General features: G+C 25.6%; 2 protein-coding genes across 3 annotated transcripts; one reads left to right on the top strand and one right to left on the bottom strand.

The window, feature by feature from the left end:
- The first annotated feature begins 1,258 nt into the window (after positions 1–1,258).
- LOC112601547 (protein mini spindles) lies at positions 1,259–17,995 on the top strand. Of its 2 annotated transcripts, XM_025349235.1 has the most exons (37): positions 1,259–1,446; positions 2,575–2,707; positions 2,905–3,095; positions 3,171–3,377; positions 3,535–3,709; positions 3,767–3,887; positions 3,948–4,168; positions 4,825–5,019; positions 5,080–5,260; positions 8,580–8,692; positions 8,748–8,961; positions 9,029–9,201; positions 9,260–9,411; positions 9,494–9,715; positions 9,935–9,946; positions 10,316–10,499; positions 10,659–10,850; positions 10,914–11,011; positions 11,092–11,230; positions 11,314–11,476; positions 11,537–11,706; positions 11,774–11,944; positions 12,006–12,128; positions 12,477–12,629; positions 12,695–12,907; positions 13,073–13,208; positions 13,285–13,478; positions 13,751–14,088; positions 14,272–14,451; positions 14,516–14,720; positions 15,875–16,012; positions 16,230–16,417; positions 16,477–16,645; positions 16,723–16,896; positions 16,985–17,095; positions 17,236–17,389; positions 17,470–17,995. In XM_025349235.1, the coding sequence occupies exons 2-37, from the start codon at positions 2,645–2,647 to the stop codon at positions 17,703–17,705; spliced, it is 6,069 nt and encodes a 2,022-aa protein (XP_025205020.1). In that variant the 5' UTR covers positions 1,259–1,446; positions 2,575–2,644; the 3' UTR covers positions 17,706–17,995. The 2 variants fall into 2 exon arrangements, with proteins under 2 accessions (XP_025205020.1, XP_025205021.1); XM_025349236.1 differs by lacking the exon at positions 9,935–9,946.
- On the bottom strand, positions 5,582–7,109 carry LOC112601548 (carboxypeptidase B-like). Its single transcript, XM_025349237.1, has 4 exons — positions 6,994–7,109; positions 6,690–6,918; positions 5,891–6,077; positions 5,582–5,829 (listed from the first exon to the last, which is right to left on the bottom strand). The coding sequence occupies exons 1-4, from the start codon at positions 7,092–7,094 to the stop codon at positions 5,582–5,584; spliced, it is 765 nt and encodes a 254-aa protein (XP_025205022.1). The 5' UTR covers positions 7,095–7,109.
- Positions 17,996–20,240: the final 2,245 nt, after the last annotated feature.

Here is a 20,240-nt window from a genome sequence, read left to right as displayed (position 1 = left end):
TTTAAATGAATAAAACTTTGTTTTATATTATTTAAAAAAAAACTGTTTTTTTACGAACCCTGCATATAATATATAAAATTATCGTTTATAAGAATTAGATCTGCACTAATTACAGTGTTTATTTCTGGAGGGTGACCAGAGGTGAAGGTTGTTTTATAGGAGTAATTTATAATTTATATACATTTCTTAATTTCTTATAATGTTATAGTTTTCAATATGAAGTATATTTTCTTTTACACAATATTATATTTATCTAGAATAAATTAACTTGTCATAGATTAAAGTTTATTAAGACCTTTATAGCAATATATCTTTAGCCTTTGGATCATTAAATTACACCATATTAATTCATATTAATCGATTATCAGTAGAAAATATATCAGACAATCAGATATTAAGTATCTGAATATTCTAATTAGTAATTTTTTTTTATCGATTCAAAATTAGATTTGCAATTTGTATTTACATTTTATGCAATAAGTAAATTGGATAAGGTTTGATTGATAAGAGGGGAAATCACCCCGTAAAAAGTGTTTTAAAGGAAAAAGTAGGTCTTTACTTCCTACGTCAGTTCTTTTTTAGCACCTAGGTGGATTAACTGTAATTTGTTTGGATGATAGATATGTGATTAAAGGATTTAAGTGAATGCATGTCTTGTGTGTTTTTTATAAGTGGCCGTAGCAAGATTATTTAAGGTTGGAATGCAGGTGTCTTTATAAAGTGAGTCATTGGTGGATAAACCAGGCCACCAGAAAGAACCAGATAATATTCGAAGACATATAGATTGGAATGCCTGTAGTTTTTTACCATTTGATGGTTTGGCTGAGCCCTCAAGTTGAATACCATAATATCACATATGGGTCTTAGAAGAGCCATGTATATTGTTCTTTTTAATTTTCAAAGGTGTTTAGATCTGAGTAGGGTCTAAGAAGGTGAAATCTCGATTTGAGAACTTGACGTTGAATTTTTAAGTAGGGATCCCATATGGTACGTTTGTCTAGAATTAAACTTAGTTTGCGACTTAGCGTGGAAGATAGAATTAGAGAGTAGTATTTTAAATTTTTAAAATAATTGTTATCAATAATGTTGTTATTGATAACAAGATCCATTATATTCAAAAATTTTCCAAAGAGACTAGAACTATTATACATGTATTCCAACCTCCCAGTGATAAAACATGTGTTATTCTTTTTGTTTTGTTTTTTTTTTTAATGCGTCAAGTAAAGAAAATCGTTAATATCCCTCCGTTCACTTGTAACAACTGATAAAACATATTAAATTGATACAAGTATATCCTCGTAATTCGTACTGAAATCCTTAACGTTAAATATCTATATTCTTACTGAATTGGACGTAGGAGGTACCTACTATGTGTAATTGAATTGATTGACAATTTTGAGAAAACCATTGAATAACTCTACAATTGACGTTAAGATATAAGTTGAGGTACGTTTTAAAATTATATGTAGTGTATTATGTACTATGATGTTATACCTTTATCATTCCTAGTCAAATTTAATCTCAAAACATAAACTAGAGTTAATATAAGAGTTACTTAGTTTATTTATTTTCTATGCACAAATATTGTGCCTAGTAATAATAATATCTAAATATACTAAATCTACATAATATACCTACTTATAATTACATAATATTACCAATTTTATTTTAATTGCTTCTATTGTATTTTAGTAAACCAACAGATTATTGTGTTGACATAATTGTTAATATTGTTTACATTTGTTCATTTATTTCTTGTATGCAATATACCTATTAAATATTTATTTTTTTAAGATTTTTAATGTTAGGTTAATTTGTAAGTTATTTATACTATTAATAAATCACTAAAAAACTGAATTTTATAATTTTAAAATTAAAGCTAATATTATAATAGTTTATTATAGAATACTTTAGCTACAACATATACTTAGATATTTTAAATTTTACCATACATCAACACTTTATCTATTTCATTTAAATTTAGTTTATGTAAAAGTATCTAATTTATGGTTTTGGGTGTAAACTTCAACAAATTTATATAGTTATGTTTATAATAAAGAAATTTTAGTTAACCATCAACCTACATAAAAAGAAATTTATCATACAAGACAATTTATGTAGGTTGGTCATATCCAAATAAGCAAACCTGTTTAGAACCTCTCACTCTATCTGTTGAATCTTTACATTGTACATTTCAAAGAATGCTTAAGTTTTTATCAATGTACTTGCATTAATCTTATTAATTAATTTTTGCTGTGTTTGTTTACAGTTATACTTATATTTCACTAAAGTATAATACAAAATATAATTTTTGTTTATTAAATATTTTCATCAATTAGGTATACTATTCATATAAGAAATCATTATTATCATTGAATGTTTTAACATTCAATGATAATAATGTTAATAAAAATAAATTAAATTCAAATGTAAAACAAAATTTCCTAATAAAAGTTAATAAAAAATTTTTAATCAATAATTAAAACATGATTTCATTTAAGTACAATATACCTATAAGTATTTTGTTTAAGTATAAATTACATAATTTAAATTTAAATTTATTTTCATTTTTAGCGCATTAATGAATCAAAAAATAAACTATTGAGTTTAAACTTCATATTATTCTGATAAACTTTATGGAAAAATGACTGCTGAGGAAGATACATCATATACAAAGTTGCCTATTGAAGAACGATGTGTACACAAAGTAACTATTTGTGTTTTTGTATTAATTTATATAATATCATTTGCAAATTTTTTTTTTGTTTGAATACTTCTAGTTATTAAGTCAAAATCACATATAATTATTGCTACCCATAAAATTAAAAAGATATTTGGTCATTTTGACATAATACCTATTACAATTATTTTAAAAGCATTCTAAATTTTAATTATTTTATTTAGTTATGGAAAGCCAGAATAAGTGGTTATGAAGAAGCTATTAAATTATTTGGACAATTAGATGAAAAAGCTCCTGAATGGAACAAATTTACAGGAATAATAAAGAAATTTGTTATTGACAGCAATGCGGTCGCACAAGAAAAAGGTCTTGAAGCCACTTTGGTTTTTGTGGAAAATTCTGCTACAGCTGGACGGTTAGTTAACTAAAAATTTTAATTAACTATAATTTACTTAAATAGTATTGTGTTTTTTATCAATTTTTTTTATAGTACGGTGGGTGATGTCATGACTGGTTTGATAACAAAATGTTATGGTGCACCAAAAGCAAAAACTAAGGATATTGCTATACAAATAACATTAATGTTTATTGAAATTGAAAAACAAGATATAGTAATAGAAGAATTGGTTAAAGGAATGGATCATAAATTTCCTAAAATAGTTTCAACTTGTATTAAAGCTGCAACTCAAGCAATAAAGTAAGTATATCCTAGTAAAAAAAAAAAAAAAATGATTGAATCATAAAACTTAAATTATAAACATGTTAATTCTAATTATTAAAAACAATATACATAAAATCATTAGTGATAATTAATATTATAATTTTTTAAATCTGTCATGTTTTATTTATTGTAGAGAATACGGATCAAAAGTTATAAATATTAAGCCTTTATTGAAAAAATTGCAATCAATTCTTGAAGATAGAGACAAAAGTGTTAGAGATGAAGCAAAATTATTGGCCATAGAAATCTATTCTTGGATTGGGCCTACACCTGTCAAAGCTAATTTAGCTAGTCTAAAACCTTTACAAGTAAAAATACCCAAATTCTATCTTGTAATATTTTAATAAAATAAATTTTTAAATTAGATTCAAGAGTTGGAAGTAGAATTTGAAAAAATAAGTGGTGATAAACCAAGACCGACACGATTCTTACGTTCTCAACAAGAACAAGCTGCTAAAATGGAAGAAGTAGCTGCTGCTAATGGAGGTAAGCTAAAAAATAAATAATTCCAAGTAAGCTAAATTAAAAAAAAAATTTAAATAATAGATATAATACTGGAAGAAGGCACTGAAATTGTTGATGACCCAGAAGAACATATTGATCCAGTTAACATACTTAGTCAACTTAATAAAGACTTTTATGAAAAGCTTGAAGCAAAAAAATGGCAAGAACGTAAAGAAGCCATAGATATGCTAGAAGGAATATTGTCTAAAGCTCCTAAATTAGAAAGTGGGGAATATGGAGATTTGGTCAGAGCTTTAAAGAAAGTAAGAAATCATAACATTATAAAGGAATTGAATTTAAGTTTTTTAGAAAAAACTATAAAAAATTGAAAAAAACAAAATTTATGCTGAAATAAATAATACTTTTATTTTATTTTTTTATTTAAAATCTTTTTAAATTAAGGAAAGTAATTTATTGGTGATGATTTTTATTAGTTAACTACATTATATGGTAATACTGTGCTGTACTATTCATTCTAAATATAGAATATAACATAAATATTATATTAAATTTTACATTTAACTATTTAATTTTATACCTGTTAAAATAGTGAGCATTGCATTAAATCTAATACAATATCCTCAAAGATAATATTTTAAATTAGGGACATAATTTTTATAGCACTAACTTCAAAAATATGTAAATATGCATTACATATTAATAAAAAAAAACCTAAAAACTACAAAATTTCATTTTAAGTATCTGTTACTTGATTCGACCTATGCAGATAATCTAAAATAAGAAAAAAATGCATTCCATTAAAATCATAGTCCTTGTTATTTCTTTATTTATAATAAGTCTATATTTCTCTTATTTTTAGTAATAATTTTACTTTGTAATTAAAAACTTAAATATTAAATTAGTATAATATAATTAATATACTTTTATGTATGTATACTTATTTTTTATTTTTTTATAGATTATTACAAAGGATTCGAATGTTATAATAGTTGGTATTGCTGCAAAGTGTATGGCTATGTTAGCTAATGGTTTAAAAAAACGATTTGAAACTTATGCTTCTGCTTGCATACCAGCATTGTTGGAAAAGTTTAAAGAAAAAAAACAAAATGTTGTATTGCCTCTTCGAGATGCTGTGGATGCCATATACTTAAGCGTAAATTAAATTTTATAACAGCTATAATTTTATAGATGTAATAATTTTTAATTATTTTAGATGACACTTGAATCTATTCATGAAGATATTTTGACTGCAATAGACAATAAAAATCCATCAGTAAAGGCTGAATCAGTTTCATTTTTAACTCGATGTTTTTCAAAATGTACACCGTCAATTTTAAATAAAAAATATTTAAAAATTTTCACTACTGCATTAATAAAAACATTAAATGAATCAGGTAATTTTTTTTTTTTTCGTAAACTACAATTTAAATTGATTATATTTTAAATTAAGCTTTAAAAAACTAATTATTCCATATATTTATTATTTAATATAATATAATATTCTTTAAATAACAAAATTAATTATACATATTAACATAATTCTTCTTTTAAGTCTATTGCTAACTAAAATTAATAATGGGTTTACTTGTTTCCATGTGTTAGCGTGCTCACTCTAGTTTTTATTCATTTTGATGTTTCTGACAGACCAAGCTAACGATTTCTTTGTTAGTTATTTTATATTATTATTAATATTTGGTAGATCAAAAATTCATTATTTAATTAAAATAAAATATTGTTAACATTATACTAAACAATAGTTGCTTAGACCTACATAATGTACCTTTTGATTGGTAATCAGATTCCACAACTTTAGCTAGTACAGAAACCGCACAAAACGCTTCTTGACCAGATGGTATTATTTCACTAGTAGGCAAATTAAAACCATTGATACCAGTATCCCTTAATTCCAATGTAAATACGTATCTTATATATGCTACGCCTTTCATCCAATCCATTGATGTTCCTGTAAAATATTTTTTTGTATTAATTAAATATATAATTTATTAAAATTAATTGGATTATACCAGATGCTGCGTATAGCACTTTACTTGCTGGACCAATAGTATAGGTGTTTGAAGTTTTTTCAAATATTTTTAATGACATGGATTTAGCTATGTCTTGATGTTTATCATAGTCTTCTATTAAATGATCTTTAGTGTATGCCCAAGGAAATACAATAGCTTGCCCATATGAATGGAATGTTATAAATCCCTGTTCAGCAAGAGGTTTTTATAAGTATTTACTTTATTTAATATATTATATTTATATAGTATTTTATTGTGTGTTACTGTAATGTATAAAGTTTTCTAAATATTTGTCACTATTATTATGAAAATAAATGTCAATTAATAGTTAAACCCAAGTTATTTTTAAAAATATTGTAATACAAACATTAAAAACACATAATATAAATTAATATTATTTTTCAAGATACCACGTAGCAAGCTATTTATGATTTTTTTAATTATTTTTTTCTGGGGGGATCGGGACCCGGGGACCCTCCCCCCCCCCCCCGTAAATACGCCACTGAATTTTTAAAGTACTAATTATTTTTAATTTGGTATGAGTTCTTACTATGTTAACTATAGTATTATAGTTTTATGTTAGTATTTTTTTATATTAACAAAAAAAAAAAAAAAAAAAAATAGGATTTTCTTGTAATTGTTTATTTACCTATGTAATTAATTATTTATACTACATTAAATAAATATTAGTATCAAATATTACTCTATTTCAAATACTTTACTTAGTATTATATTAAATAAAGGAAAGGTAATGCATGTTCATAGGCAGGGATTGGTCTTTAATTTTTATAAAACTGACCTTTATTTTAGTTAAATTTTTCATAATAAACTTAATGATTGCTTTTATTTCCAATTCTGAATTTGGAGCTGTTCCTTGGTAATTTTCTAAGCAATAGTTTTTATCTGAGTTCATGCTGTACCAATTATAATTCCAATTACGGTTCAAATCTATTCCTATACAATTGTTATTAGATGTTTCAACACGATTTTTTCTCCACAACCTATCATTTTCATATGAATATGTATACCTAAATATTGAATAATTTTTGGTAAAGTAACTAATAGCTATAATTTGAATATGTTTAAATTCTCTAATATACTACCCATCAGGATTTACAATTGGCATTAAGACAAAATGTATATTTTTCATGTATGTTGGTAAAGACTTTCTATTATGTATCAATTCATTTATTATGTATACCATTGATGAAATGGTTATCCATTCACGTGCATGAGTACCTAATAAAAAATATTTAAAATATTCAGACAGTTATTTAATACTTAAAAGTGTAAAGACAAATATACCTCCATCAATCCAAATAATATCACTAATTATTCGATTATTATCTGGTTTTATGTGTATTATTTTTAAAGGAGTTCCTTGTTTAGTGTATCCAATAGTTGAGACTTTTACAAATTTTTTTTTCTTTAAATTATCAATAAATTTATAAACATCATTTGTATGATAAAATTTGTCAAATTTATTTGGTATATCCTAAAATATAGAATATTCAGTAATGTATTTAATGATGTGGTTGAAGGCATGAAGCAGTTTTTTTTATCAATTAACAGAAAGATAATAAACTCATTTCTCTTAGTTCAATTTTCATTCTATTATATAATTTGAATTACTATGTATCTTTTCAAGTTTTTGTATGAAATTAATTGATTTCTCTCCTCCCCATTTAAATTTAAAATACTATAATTAGTGGGTACAAGTTAGTTAAAAAAAAAATAAAAAAAATATAGTAATAAAATAATTTTCAAAGTTAAAATTATACTGCTACACTACATATTTCTTCTGTTTTTGATACTTTAATAGAGTCTGTGTTTAAACATATTTATATGTTTATAAGTGGAGGTTGAGTATGCAACGGAATGTTTTTAAGGATCTTATCTGTGACACATCAATAATCCATATCACTATTACGAGAAAATGGGTTATTGAAGTCACATACCCTATGCTATTATATTATTATGCACATACAAGATACACATATACATAATATTATCCATATTCAGCATTATTATTTTACTTATTACTTTTCCCGTGTATTTTATTGAGTCATATTTCATATTTTTGTTTGTTGTATTTGTTAATAAATTATTATAGTTGACATATTTTTTTTTTTATGTCTTGGCCAATGTTTAGTTTATTTTCAACATCATTCATATAAGTTAAATTGATTTTATTCGTTCTTACTAAATCCATAAGTATTTTTAATATATTAATTTTTTACTTATTTTTAAGTTCCATAACTTACAATATTTTCTTATCATATTTTTCTGATTAACAAATTTATTTCTTGTTTTTTGATAGTTTGTTAAATCAATGTTTTGTGCTAAACAATTTAATATTATATTAATCAAATAAAAACTATTTAATAAAAATAAATAATTCTTCATATTAGTTAAATTTTAATATTTTATTTGATTACATCCATTGATATATCTCTATAACAACATAATGTACAGAATAATTTTAATTTTTATAGATTATAATAAATAATTTATATCAGGTGATTAAATTGTAGTTTCTTTGGCCATTTATATTATCACAACAGTATGCAGAAACTTGTCATCTATTTTCTTAAATGAGACAGAGCATAAACGTTTATTTAACTGTATATTTATGAACATTAATAAAAAATTTTTGTTTATTCATTAACTAGTTATTTTTATTTTATAGATCCAACTGTACGAGATAATTCTGCTGAAGCTCTTGGTACTGCATGGAAGGTTGTATCAGAAAAAAATATTCTTCCATTTTTGACTACTGTTGATGCTATAAAACTTGCTAAAGTAAGTAGAAAAAATATATTTTTTTATTATTATTAATGGCGATTATTTTTTTTAGATAAAAGAAGCATCGGAAAAAGCTGTTATAACTGCTAAACCAACTAATATTGTTAGAGAATCAAAACCTGCTGTTGTTTCATCTAATGTTACAGAGAAAAAAGCAACAGTTACAATTAACAAAAACACTGTTATTAGAAGAACTCGCACAGCTGTTAATATTCCTAGTAAAACTGTTACCAACAATAAGATTAAAAAACCTATGAGTGCTCCTGGTATATATTTATTAAATTTAAAATTCAGAATATTTTAATAAATTTAGTATTATATTTACATTATCAGGAGGACGTAAACCTGTACATTCAAAATCTCTTCCTCCGATTGAAACAGAAAATGAAATTGGAGAAGATGAATTAGAAGAACTGGCTTTGACATTTTGTTCTCCTGAAATTTTAAATGGTATGGTTGATGCCAATTGGAAAACTCGTTTGTCTAATGTTCAAGAATTTTCTCAGGTTTGTGCTATTTATTTAAAAAATAGTATTTATATATTTTATAAATTTTTTATTTTAGATAATCGATCAAATGGAATCATTGACAGTTAGCAGCCAAGTGTTAATAAAAATACTAAATAAGAAACCTGGCATAAAAGATAATAATGTACAAATACAAAAATTGAGACTTGAGTGTTTGAAAAAAGTCATTGAAAAGTTTCCTATAACTAGGTATTAATATTACTTATTTGGTTTTTTTTTTTTTTTTTTACTTTCGGTTTTAATTTATCTTTTTATTATTAAATATTTATAGTACTGGTATGAATTGCTGTATTCAAGATGTTTCTTCTCTATTGGGTGATAATAAAAATGGCAATCTAGCTAGTCAAGTATTGACTACTTTCGCAGAATCAACAAGACTAGATCTGGTTTGTAATGCAGTGTTAGAATATGCATTTACTGTACAGAAAAACCCTAAAGTTCAGATTGATGCCCTAAATTGGCTTTCAGGTGCGATCTTAGAGTTTGGATTTATGTAAGTACATTTTTATTTTTATTATTATTTAGAATATAATAAATGTTAACTCATTAAGTATATTAGTATATTACCATTGTAAATAATTAATGAACTAAGTAAATTTTATCAATTTTAATCATATCTTACCTTGATAAAATAAATTACTTTAGTTATATTAAATTTTATACTAAAATTATTTATGTATTAAAAATATTATCTTAAATTTCATGCTATCAGGTCTGAATTGGAGTAAGTAATCATATTTATTTATTTTAATCAATATATTTATAAAATTATAACCAACATACATATTATAATTTTACTTTTAACTGTTGAGCTTATAATATTTTTTTTTTTAGTTTTTATTATTTGTTATTTTAAATTTAATGTTGGGATATCTACCATCATTTTGTAGAATTGTAATAGATAATTGATATTGACCATGACATGTTAAAACAAATACTAGAATCTTACAATTGGTAGTGAAATGATGTAATTTCAATGTATATTTATGATAATATTATTATGTTTGATGTTTAATTTTTTTAAATGATATAATTTTTAATACTAAAAACTTTATATATATATTATTTATTTATTTATTTATTTATATTTTAGCATTGAACCTAAATCTGTGATGCAAAATGTCAAAAAAGCTGTGAGTGCTTCTAACCCCCAAGTTCGTTTGGCTGTTATCTCTCTTCTAGGTGTTATGTATCTTTATATGGGACCTCAATTAAGTTTATTTTTTGAAAATGAGAAACCAACTTTAGTGCAACAAATAAACGCAGAATTTGAAAAGGTAAATTTGATTATTATATATTAAGTAGTGAAAAAGAAAAATTACACATACTCATCAGTACACTTGGATAGCAACTAGCTAGGAATGTCTTAAAAAAAAAAAAATTACGTGTTCTATAAGGAATAATAATACTTATAGTTTTTTTTTTTTGTTCATTAGCATCAAGGAGAAGCTCCACCAAAACCAACTCGTGGAAAAAATATGGATGGATCTACTGAATCCATAGAAACTGCAAGTGATGAAGATAAACCTGCCTATGAAGTTAACATACGAGACATTGTACCAAGAGTTGATATATCTCCTCAAATAACCGATGCTTTGATTAATGAACTTTCAGATAAAGATTGGAAAGTAAGTAGTATTGATATTTTAACTAAATAAAATAAATTGTATTAATTATAAACATATATTTAGGTTCGTTCTGATGCTTTAACTAAACTACAAAATATTGTTAATGAAGCTAAATTTATTACAAGTGAATTAGGAGAAGCTAGAAAAGCTTTACAAGACAGGTATAAACTACTAGTTACTTATAAATATTTAAAAATAATTATAAATTATATTAATTAATTTATTGGCAATTATCATTTAGGATAAGCGATTCAAACGCTCGTCTTGGTTCAAATGCAATCAACTTAGTTGAATTAATTTCAAAAGCTATGGGATCTTCTTTTAAAAATTATATAAAAGGTTATTTACCTGGTGTTTTAAATGCATTGGGTGATCCAAAGGTATTTAATTATTATGTTTTTTACTCATCCAATCACTTATCAGAATAAATATATAATAATAATGAATGTTTAAACTATTTTAGACTTTTAAATGTCAAAGTGCTCGTCAATGTATGAATACATGGGCAGATGTATGTGGTTATCGTGAATTTTTTGGAGGTGATATACTTTTGGACGCGTTAAAAAATAATTCAGTAACATTACGTTCAGAATTATGGACTTGGCTTGCAGAAAAATTACCACTCAGTATGATTTTAGTTACTAATATAATTGAACAATTTTCAATTTATTTTTTTATTTTTTTAGTCCCTTCTAAGTCTATTCCAGCTGACGAGCTGAAATGTTTGCTTTTGGTTCTTTACACAAGTCTTGAAGATAGAAATGCAAGTGTCCGCAGTGCTTCTGAAAAGGCTGTACTTGGATTTATGATGCACTTAGGTTATGCTTCTATGTATGGAGCATGTGAAAAATTAAAGGTATAATTTTATTATTTAAAAATATTAACAGTTATCTGAATATTTTATTAAATTGTTCATTTTGTAGCCCATGTCTGTCAAGTTTTGTAGAGAAAAATTGGACAAAGAAAGACCAAATTTACCTGTTGTACCAATTGAAAAACCTAAGGTTGTAAAATCTGGTATTCCTGCTGGCTCTTCAGTTAAATCAGGAGGATCAAAGATACCTCCTCCTAAAGCTGCTGCTAAAGCTAACAAAGTTGGTTTAAATTGACTTAAAAATATTAGTTAACTTATTATTTATGTATTCTTTTTTTAAGGAAAATGTAATTCCCCGAGTAAGTACAGCTACTGGAAAAAAGAAAGAAGAAGTAGATAATGGCCCATTGTTCCAAAAAAATAACTTAAAGCATCAGCGTGATATTGATGAACACAAATTAAAAGTAAAATTATTTATGTATTTATTAGGACTAAATTTTTCGATTATACTTATATTTGTATTATCTAAATATTCTAAATCAATAAATTGTATTAAAAGTTAATGTTTTCAAAATATTGAAGTTTGATACAATTCTAATTTTTATTTTTTATTGCAGTTTTAAAATTAATTTCTCATTGGGTTTAAGACAATGCTTAACTTAGTATAAAGCTTTTGTTGTAAAACCATGTATGTCAAAACAATGAATGTTTAAAAATAAAACATTTATTATAATTATATATCGAATTGTTTAGGTACCTAAATTATTAATTATTAGTGAAAAATAATAGTTTCAAAATATTGGTATGTTTAGTCATTAAAATGGAATTTTACTACTCCTCGAGAAGAATTTGTTGAACAACTTCGAGAACAAATGTTAACTGCTGGTATTAACAAGGTGTTGATTACAAACATGTTTCATTCAGATTTTAGATATCATCTTAAAGCAATTGAAACTCTTTCAGAGGTATTACAAAAATGACTATCTGATATATTCTTAAATATACTAATTCTTTTCCAATTTTCAATTAGGATTTGAATACAGCAGATGATAGCAATGGAGCATTAATTAGTAATCTTGATCTAATATTGAAATGGATGACCTTAAGATTTTTTGATACTAATCCATCAGTACTTTTAAAAGGCCTTGACTATTTACAACACATATTCGACATCTTAATGGCTCAAAAATACACTCTTCATGATACTGAAGCATCAAGTTTTGTGCCATATTTAGTAACAAAAGTGAGTATAAGTAAAAATAAATATTAAATGTATAAAATCTATAAAAAAAAAAATGTAATGTATTAAAAAAATTAAATAATACATTAATACATAAATGTATTTAATGTATTAATTTTGATAGTATTTAGATTTAAATAACAATTTTGTTTATTTTCACATATTTAGTTGGGTGATCCGAAAGATACAGTGAGAAGCAATGTCCGTGCCATATTAAAACAAATTGCATTCATATTCCCAAATACAAAAATGTTTCAGTACATTATGGATGGTGTTAAATCAAAAAATTCTAGACAGCGTTCAGGTAATGTTATTTAATCAGCATTATGATTTATTAAAAAGTATTATTATACATATCATAATATTTTCTGTATTTTTAGAGTGTTTAGAACATTTGGCGACCATGATAGAAGATTATGGCACTTCAATTTGCCAACCTAATGTTGCAGCAGCTTGTAAAGAAATCGCAAAAAGTATTGGAGATAGAGATAATTCCGTCCGAACAGCTGCACTAAATTGCTTTGTTGCTGCATTCTTTTTACATGGAGAAGCACTTTTTAAATTTGTTGGCAATGTAAGAATAGACTTATCATGTAAAATAGTATGATATAAGTATTAAATATGTATCTAGCAATTTGTCATTCTAAAATAATATTAATCGTGTGATACTAATTTGATAATTAATTAATCATAACCAATTCAATTTTAAGATTGAAGTAGTAAGAATAAAAATGTATCATGTGTTTTAAATTTTCTGCAGCTATATTCCTAATTGGTTATAATTTGATTTTTTTTGTGTAATTGTAATTACAAAATAATTATAAAACATTTTTACTTTTTATATAGATATCTGAAAAAGATATGGGTCTTCTGAGAGAAAGATTAAAAAGAGCATCGAAAAATCGAACTGTGCCAGTTGCTACTGTTCAGCCAACTATCAAAATGGTTGTACCTCCCGTTCAACGAGTTCCTGTCACTGAGAATATTGTTGACGATGAATATAATTCTGACGAAGAAGAAGAACACAATACTACATTTAATGTTTCACAAGAATCTAACCATACATCTAGTCCTCAAAGATATTCAAATGATTCACCTTCTAGATCTACAAGTACTCTATCATATAGAACAGGAAGCATTCCTACTACCATAGAGCATTCGTCTGCATTACGAATGGGATTAAGGTAATTAAAATATTATAATATGAATTGTTTATGCATGATCTCAATATATCTAGGACTTATAAATAGTATATATTATGTTCATACTGGAGTCGAATAGATGCAGTAATTAAAACTTCTTAGTAGTTTAAACATTTACAGAAATACTTATAATATATTTTATATTATTATTTGTATTTTTATTAGACGACCTGTTAGTGAAGTCTATGATGAACCTCAAGTGACACGTTATGGTCTCGATGAAAAGTTTATTAAAGAATTGGAGGCAGAAGAAATTTCAAAACCAGAGTTAAAATTAAAGTCATATAACTGGAATACAGATCAAGATGAAGTGAAATTCAAAAAAATAATTCAAGATCATACTCAGTATGTAACTGTTTATATATTATTAAATATACTTACATGAACTTAAATATTTTCTTGTTTTTAGATCATTACCTGATAATATATCATCATCTAAACCATGTGTAAATGTGAGTCCATACAGTACTGCAACTATTACAAAAAGTCCTAAAACACCACCAGCACCTACACCTGATCCTATTCAGCAGTTAATAAATCAAGTTACATCCCAAAATATAGAAATTTCAAAAACTGCTCTAACAAGTCTCGACAAAATGCTTTTGAGACCTGATGTAAGACTATTTTAAATACTATATATTTTATATTTTTTTATTTTATTTTATTAGTTACTGGTGTTGAACTAACTACAATTCCAGTATTTATATATATGTATGTAAATAATAACACGAATTACAATTTAGAATATAATAATAACAGTGCATGATATTCTTATGTTTTATTTTAAAACTAAGGTTGTGTTTGTTGGTGTATTAGTCCAGCATTCTTTAAAGACTGACTTGAGTACTGAACATTCTTTAAAGTTGTATGATAATTGATTACTGAGCTCATATTATGTAGAGTTATTGTGATCTTTTGTATAATTCTCTGAGTAGTGTTTTTTGTGACATTTCATGTATCTGGGATAGTGTTAGCAATAATTTTGTATGTGATCGTGTGAATGACTCAACAATGAGATATTATATTCATAATTATCTGTATTATTAACTTGAAATCTTCGATTTATAAAAAATAGAATTGGTGCAATTGTTTTATTGACACTAAAAACTTGTATTAGAGTTATCTTTTGACCAAGGCAGCAAGAATTTTACTAGCAGGTATTTGATACTTATGGTGGATTAATAAAGATTTTTAATTACAATTCTGTAAAGACACTGATAATATGTTAGGAATGTATAGAAACTAGCATTGATTTGAATTATATGACCAATGATTGCAGTACATTATAGTAGAATACACCTTTGTGATGTACAATAATATAAAATGTATTGGACTTACAAGTAAACACATTTAGAGTTAGAAGTTTAATGTTGTGTTTGACATAAGTCTATATTTCATAGAAATCTGTTGAGCTATTTGGGGATGTAACAGATATATAATCACTGGAATCATATTCAAACTGATTTTGCAAAATAAAATATTTTGAAATTTCTTTCTGTGATATAGTGCATGTGATACAATAGATAAAGTACATTTATAGAACTTAGACATATATGCCAAAACACACTCGGATTCTTCTCATATTAATGTATTAAATAGATAAATAAAGAATATGACAGTCATAATCGCACAAAAGTTGAAACAAATGCAAATGATACACATTCATGTTATGAATGTAACATATAAAATCATATATTTCATATAATTAATTACAACATAATATTTATGTGATATGTATTATATATGTTTTCTATTTTATTTATTGCAGATGAGATCAAAGTTTTTAGAAGGAGGAAAAGTATTATCATTATTTTATGCAATTATTAAACAATTTGATATTTTATCTGAATCTCATGACATTGATGTCACTGTTGGATACAAGAATATATTTAATATATGTTTGAATGTAAGTATTATTTATTTTTGATTATTATTAGATTCTAAAATAAGTGAAATGCTATTCAATAAGCTCTAAATAATTCAATTTCTTAAATGCTCCATATGTGAGAATACTCGCTAAGTACTCAATTCTCATTTTCATCCCAACAATTTTTACTTCACTTTTTTCTTAAATTGTGTATCCATAAATGATCTTCAGTTCATTGATAAATTTATAATTTTAGTTGTACAAATATCAAGAATTTACCTTAATACTGAATGAACAAATTGTTCGAGATTTGCTTTCAAAACTGTTGTATCTACTAAGTATGAAGGGACCAGAAAATAGTACAGATACTCAACTTTTTGGACGATGTGTAAACAGTCTCATTATGAATGTTTTGGAACGATCTGCTCATACACCAGTTACATGGTAAACATTTTCTCTATTCCAACATTTATTTTAGACTAATACAAGCTTAATAATTTCAGTGCTTTGTTGGCAATGCTCTACGACACAGTTAAATATCCTCAAAACTCGTCTAATCATTATAAAGAATTAGTAATGAAATGTATATGGAAAATAGTTAAAGATTTTCAAGAATGGGGTGATGAATTATGCTACGAGCGGGTCCTTGCACATATACACAGATTCTTAAAGGTAATTCAACTATATACATTTATCTTTTTTTTTTAATATTGCATTTTCTAATAAATTGTTATTTTAAAATTAACAAGGAGTTTGATTCAAAGCATTGGAAAAAACAACCATCTGACACCCCACTAAGAACATGTAAAACTGTTCTTCACACTATGGTAAAAATACGTAGTGATAAAGTATTGGAAAGCTTAGCTAGTCCAGAATTCCCAAAAGATTCAGAAATGGTTGTTTACATACATAAACTTTTAAGGGTAACTATTAAAATTGTTAATTATAAATATTTACTTTGATCATCGTTCACCATGTAATTTATTAAATGTCAATTTAATATATTCATAGCATCTGAACAGTGAACCTAGACCTGAAAGTAGTAAACGAAAACATCGAACTCCATATGACGAACTATCTGATATATTCCAACTAATTAGTCAACATGAAAACACTGATGAAGTGAGTTAATAAAACAATTATGTAGTATGTCAGAAATTAATGATTAATTAGTGGTATATTCTGTATGACAGAGTTATATTTTTGTACAAGTCTTAGAACACTTTATTTTAAATACAATATATTGTGTATTTTTTTAATAGGGCATACAACAGTTGCATAGATTCAAAATAAAGCATCCAAATATAGACATAGAACCACATATTTCTAAAACTACAAAATATTTTCAAGATTATATTCACCGTAAACTGTCAGCAATTGAAGACAATTTAAAAAGCTGTTTAGTTGAACCTAATGGTAATATTATTGAACTTTTTCTTTTTAGCTTAATCATTGTTTTTTTAGCACTTATATATTCCTCTATGCTTATTGTGTAGGAAATAATGACAGTCTAAAACCAATCACATCTATGCCAATGCGTAAACCTGAGTGTGCCACTGTAAGTGAAGCTGATGGTTTTATGAAACGATTGCAAATATTGAAAATGAAAGCATCCAGAGAAGAAACATACAGTGCATCGAACGGAGAATGCAATGGAAACAATCGACTGGAAGAAGACTCACAAGACGAAGATCTACCAATGCTCAACACAAGTCGTTCTCCCCGCAAATAAAAGTTATTCCATTTATATAGTATTATTTTCTAACAAGTACTCTGATATAGGTCAAATCGGTATGCCCAAATCCTTTCTCTACTCCTACCAAGACTGAAAACCCAAAAGGTGTAATGTAATTTGTTTCTTTTTTTTTTTTATATTTGCTTTAATATTATAATAGAAAACATTTGTGTATGAGCATTTTTTTGTGAACGAAGAGGCTAGTTGTGTTGCAAACTAATTAATAAAAAAATAATGTGTAATTTATTATAATTTTTTAATATTATATTTTACTATTGTAGTGGATTTTAACAGATTTTATTTTTTATTAATATATAGGTACTTAACACATGAAATAATACTTACATTTTAGTATTTTAGACATGTAAAATATTAATTTTAATATTATAACTATATTATTATTCTTATTTTTGATTAAATTTAATTTTAATGATCAATCAGTTTTGTTTTTATGGCATTTTCCATTTCATCTACAAATTGTAAGATACCTACATCGGTGACTATGTTTATTATAATATCCTTCAAATGTATTCTTTCCGATATTTATTTCTGAATCTGATCTTATTGTCATTTTTCCTCAATGTTTCAAAGCATTCCACTACAGATGGTTTATCACTAATTTTAAAAACCCATTTACCGAAATGAACCTCCTCCCCACATGGCCACACATTATTATATGTGATGGTTTGTTTTTATTTTATTTTATTGATTTTAATTTTAATTATGTTGATTTTTTCCAATATTGATGTAAGAAATCAATTTTTATTAATCAGTTTTATTCAGTGGTTCTCAAAATATGTCATGCGTTGTCTTTATATACGGTCACTTTACCATCGCCTATATATCTACACTCGTAAAAAAATGGTTATGAGTTTATGACTGACTGACGGGAACTCGGTGAATCTCGTGGTCGTTCTTTGATCGAGTATTTAGGTAGTCGAACAGTTTTGAATTTTTGATTAATATATCGAGATATAATCGTCTCAGCGATTCGAGGTTTTGGCTTCATCACTTCCCATAACTAACTGAAAGTCGCAATTGAGCCTAATCGATTTTTATCCTCTTATCTCTTTTTTACGAATATGGCGATAGATGCGGAGACCATAGTGTATGTTATTTCCCAGAATAATAAATATCCTGCAAGCAAATAATTATTGAGTAGTGGTTCTATTATTGAAGAGCGCAAGATTGCAAACAATTTCTGCTGCTGTGTATAGTTCGACGGCTAAACATTAAGTTGTCTGGAAAAATCAAATAAGACACGTGCAATCACTTCTTTCCCGTTTTCTGTTGTCGGTTTCGCGATAACGAAGTTCGGGTCTTGGTAAGCAGACTCTAAGTCGACAAGTTCTACGTCCATCGATCGTTCTCACGTTTTTATAAACGATTACGTTCAATATTTTGATTGTTGAAACAAAATTTATAGACAGGTAACATATTTAATTAGGTATTTAGGTAAAACAACGATTATAATAATAATACTAATAATTAATATTATGTAATTTTAATAGGGCTTGTAAATGTATGGACTAAAAAATGTTTGAATGTGCAATATGCAACTATGCTTAAATATGGACTTAAATATTCAATAAAAATGTTTTGTAATTAAACAACATAAACTCGTAACTATTATGTTAATTAATTTTTCAAGCTTATAAATAAAGCTTAACAGAATTTAAATATTTTTCATTTTAAATTTGTGTGATTAAATTAAAGCGATTATTAAAATATTAAATATATTATTATTTTTATTTATATTAATGTTAATCAATGTTCAGCTATGTATCTTATCCGTTGGGATTCAATTCTGTACCAAACAGTGACTGCTCTAAGCTCTTCATCAAACTCTAGAGCACAGCACTAAACACTTCATATTACATATACGCTACCTATTACACTCGTACACAGTACCTATATAAAATTATAATTAATTATTTATACAGATTGTTCAAACTGAACTCGAGAAATCTTATATTATACATGTATATCGAATGCCGCATTGCCGTTAACAGAAGCTCGTAGCTTATCAATTATCATTAATCATTTAAACCAAGAACATAAACCGATCACCTACCCGATCGTCCTTTTTATGAGTTTTAATATAAGTCGATCGATATCGCAAGTTTTTTTCCAAAGGGAAAAGAGAAAATTTGATTTAATATATTTTTTTTTACGAAGTATATTGTTCAAAACAGCTTTTTACATACCTAAAATGTTCAGTCTATTGAACACCAAATATGTTTTTAGTTTGTAAACGCGACAAATTTAAAGGACCTGTTTATTATATCTGTATCGTTTTAATATTTTACTTTTAACAATACGTTTAGCGATTTACTAGTCGCATCTGTTTTATATTTTAATCATCTATATTTATTATTTTTTTTATTGCAAATAAACAGTTTTCAGTATACACATACAATTATGCGAATAGTCCTCAAATTTAACATTACCATTGGATTCCTTTTGTTGTAGTTTTTATACAATATATACAGATACAAAATAATACAATATAAGAACAATGAATGTATATTT

Source organism: Melanaphis sacchari, unplaced genomic scaffold, assembly GCF_002803265.2.
Source record: "Melanaphis sacchari strain LSU unplaced genomic scaffold, SCAv2.0 Contig79_pilon_pilon, whole genome shotgun sequence".
Lineage (NCBI taxonomy): Eukaryota > Metazoa > Arthropoda > Insecta > Hemiptera > Aphididae > Melanaphis > Melanaphis sacchari.
The sequence above is the reverse complement of the archived record's forward strand: the minus strand, read 5'-3'. Positions and strand labels throughout refer to the sequence as shown.

Excerpts from the sequence above, each read along its gene's own strand:
- LOC112601547 (XM_025349235.1), top strand. The coding sequence starts at position 2,645 with ATGACTGCTGAGGAAGATACATCATATACAAAGTTGCCTATTGAAGAA. Across the intron at positions 12,908-13,072 it reads TGCCATATTTAGTAACAAAA|TTGGGTGATCCGAAAGATAC; the intron begins GTGAGTATAAGT and ends TCACATATTTAG. Across the intron at positions 16,418-16,476 it reads GCTCATACACCAGTTACATG|TGCTTTGTTGGCAATGCTCT; the intron begins GTAAACATTTTC and ends TAATAATTTCAG.
- LOC112601548 (XM_025349237.1), bottom strand. The coding sequence starts at position 7,094 with ATGGTATACATAATAAATGAATTGATACATAATAGAAAGTCTTTACCA. Across the intron at positions 6,919-6,993 it reads CCAATTGTAAATCCTGATGG|GTATACATATTCATATGAAA; the intron begins GTAGTATATTAG and ends TTCAATATTTAG. Across the intron at positions 6,078-6,689 it reads AAAATTTAACTAAAATAAAG|GGATTTATAACATTCCATTC; the intron begins GTCAGTTTTATA and ends CTTGCTGAACAG.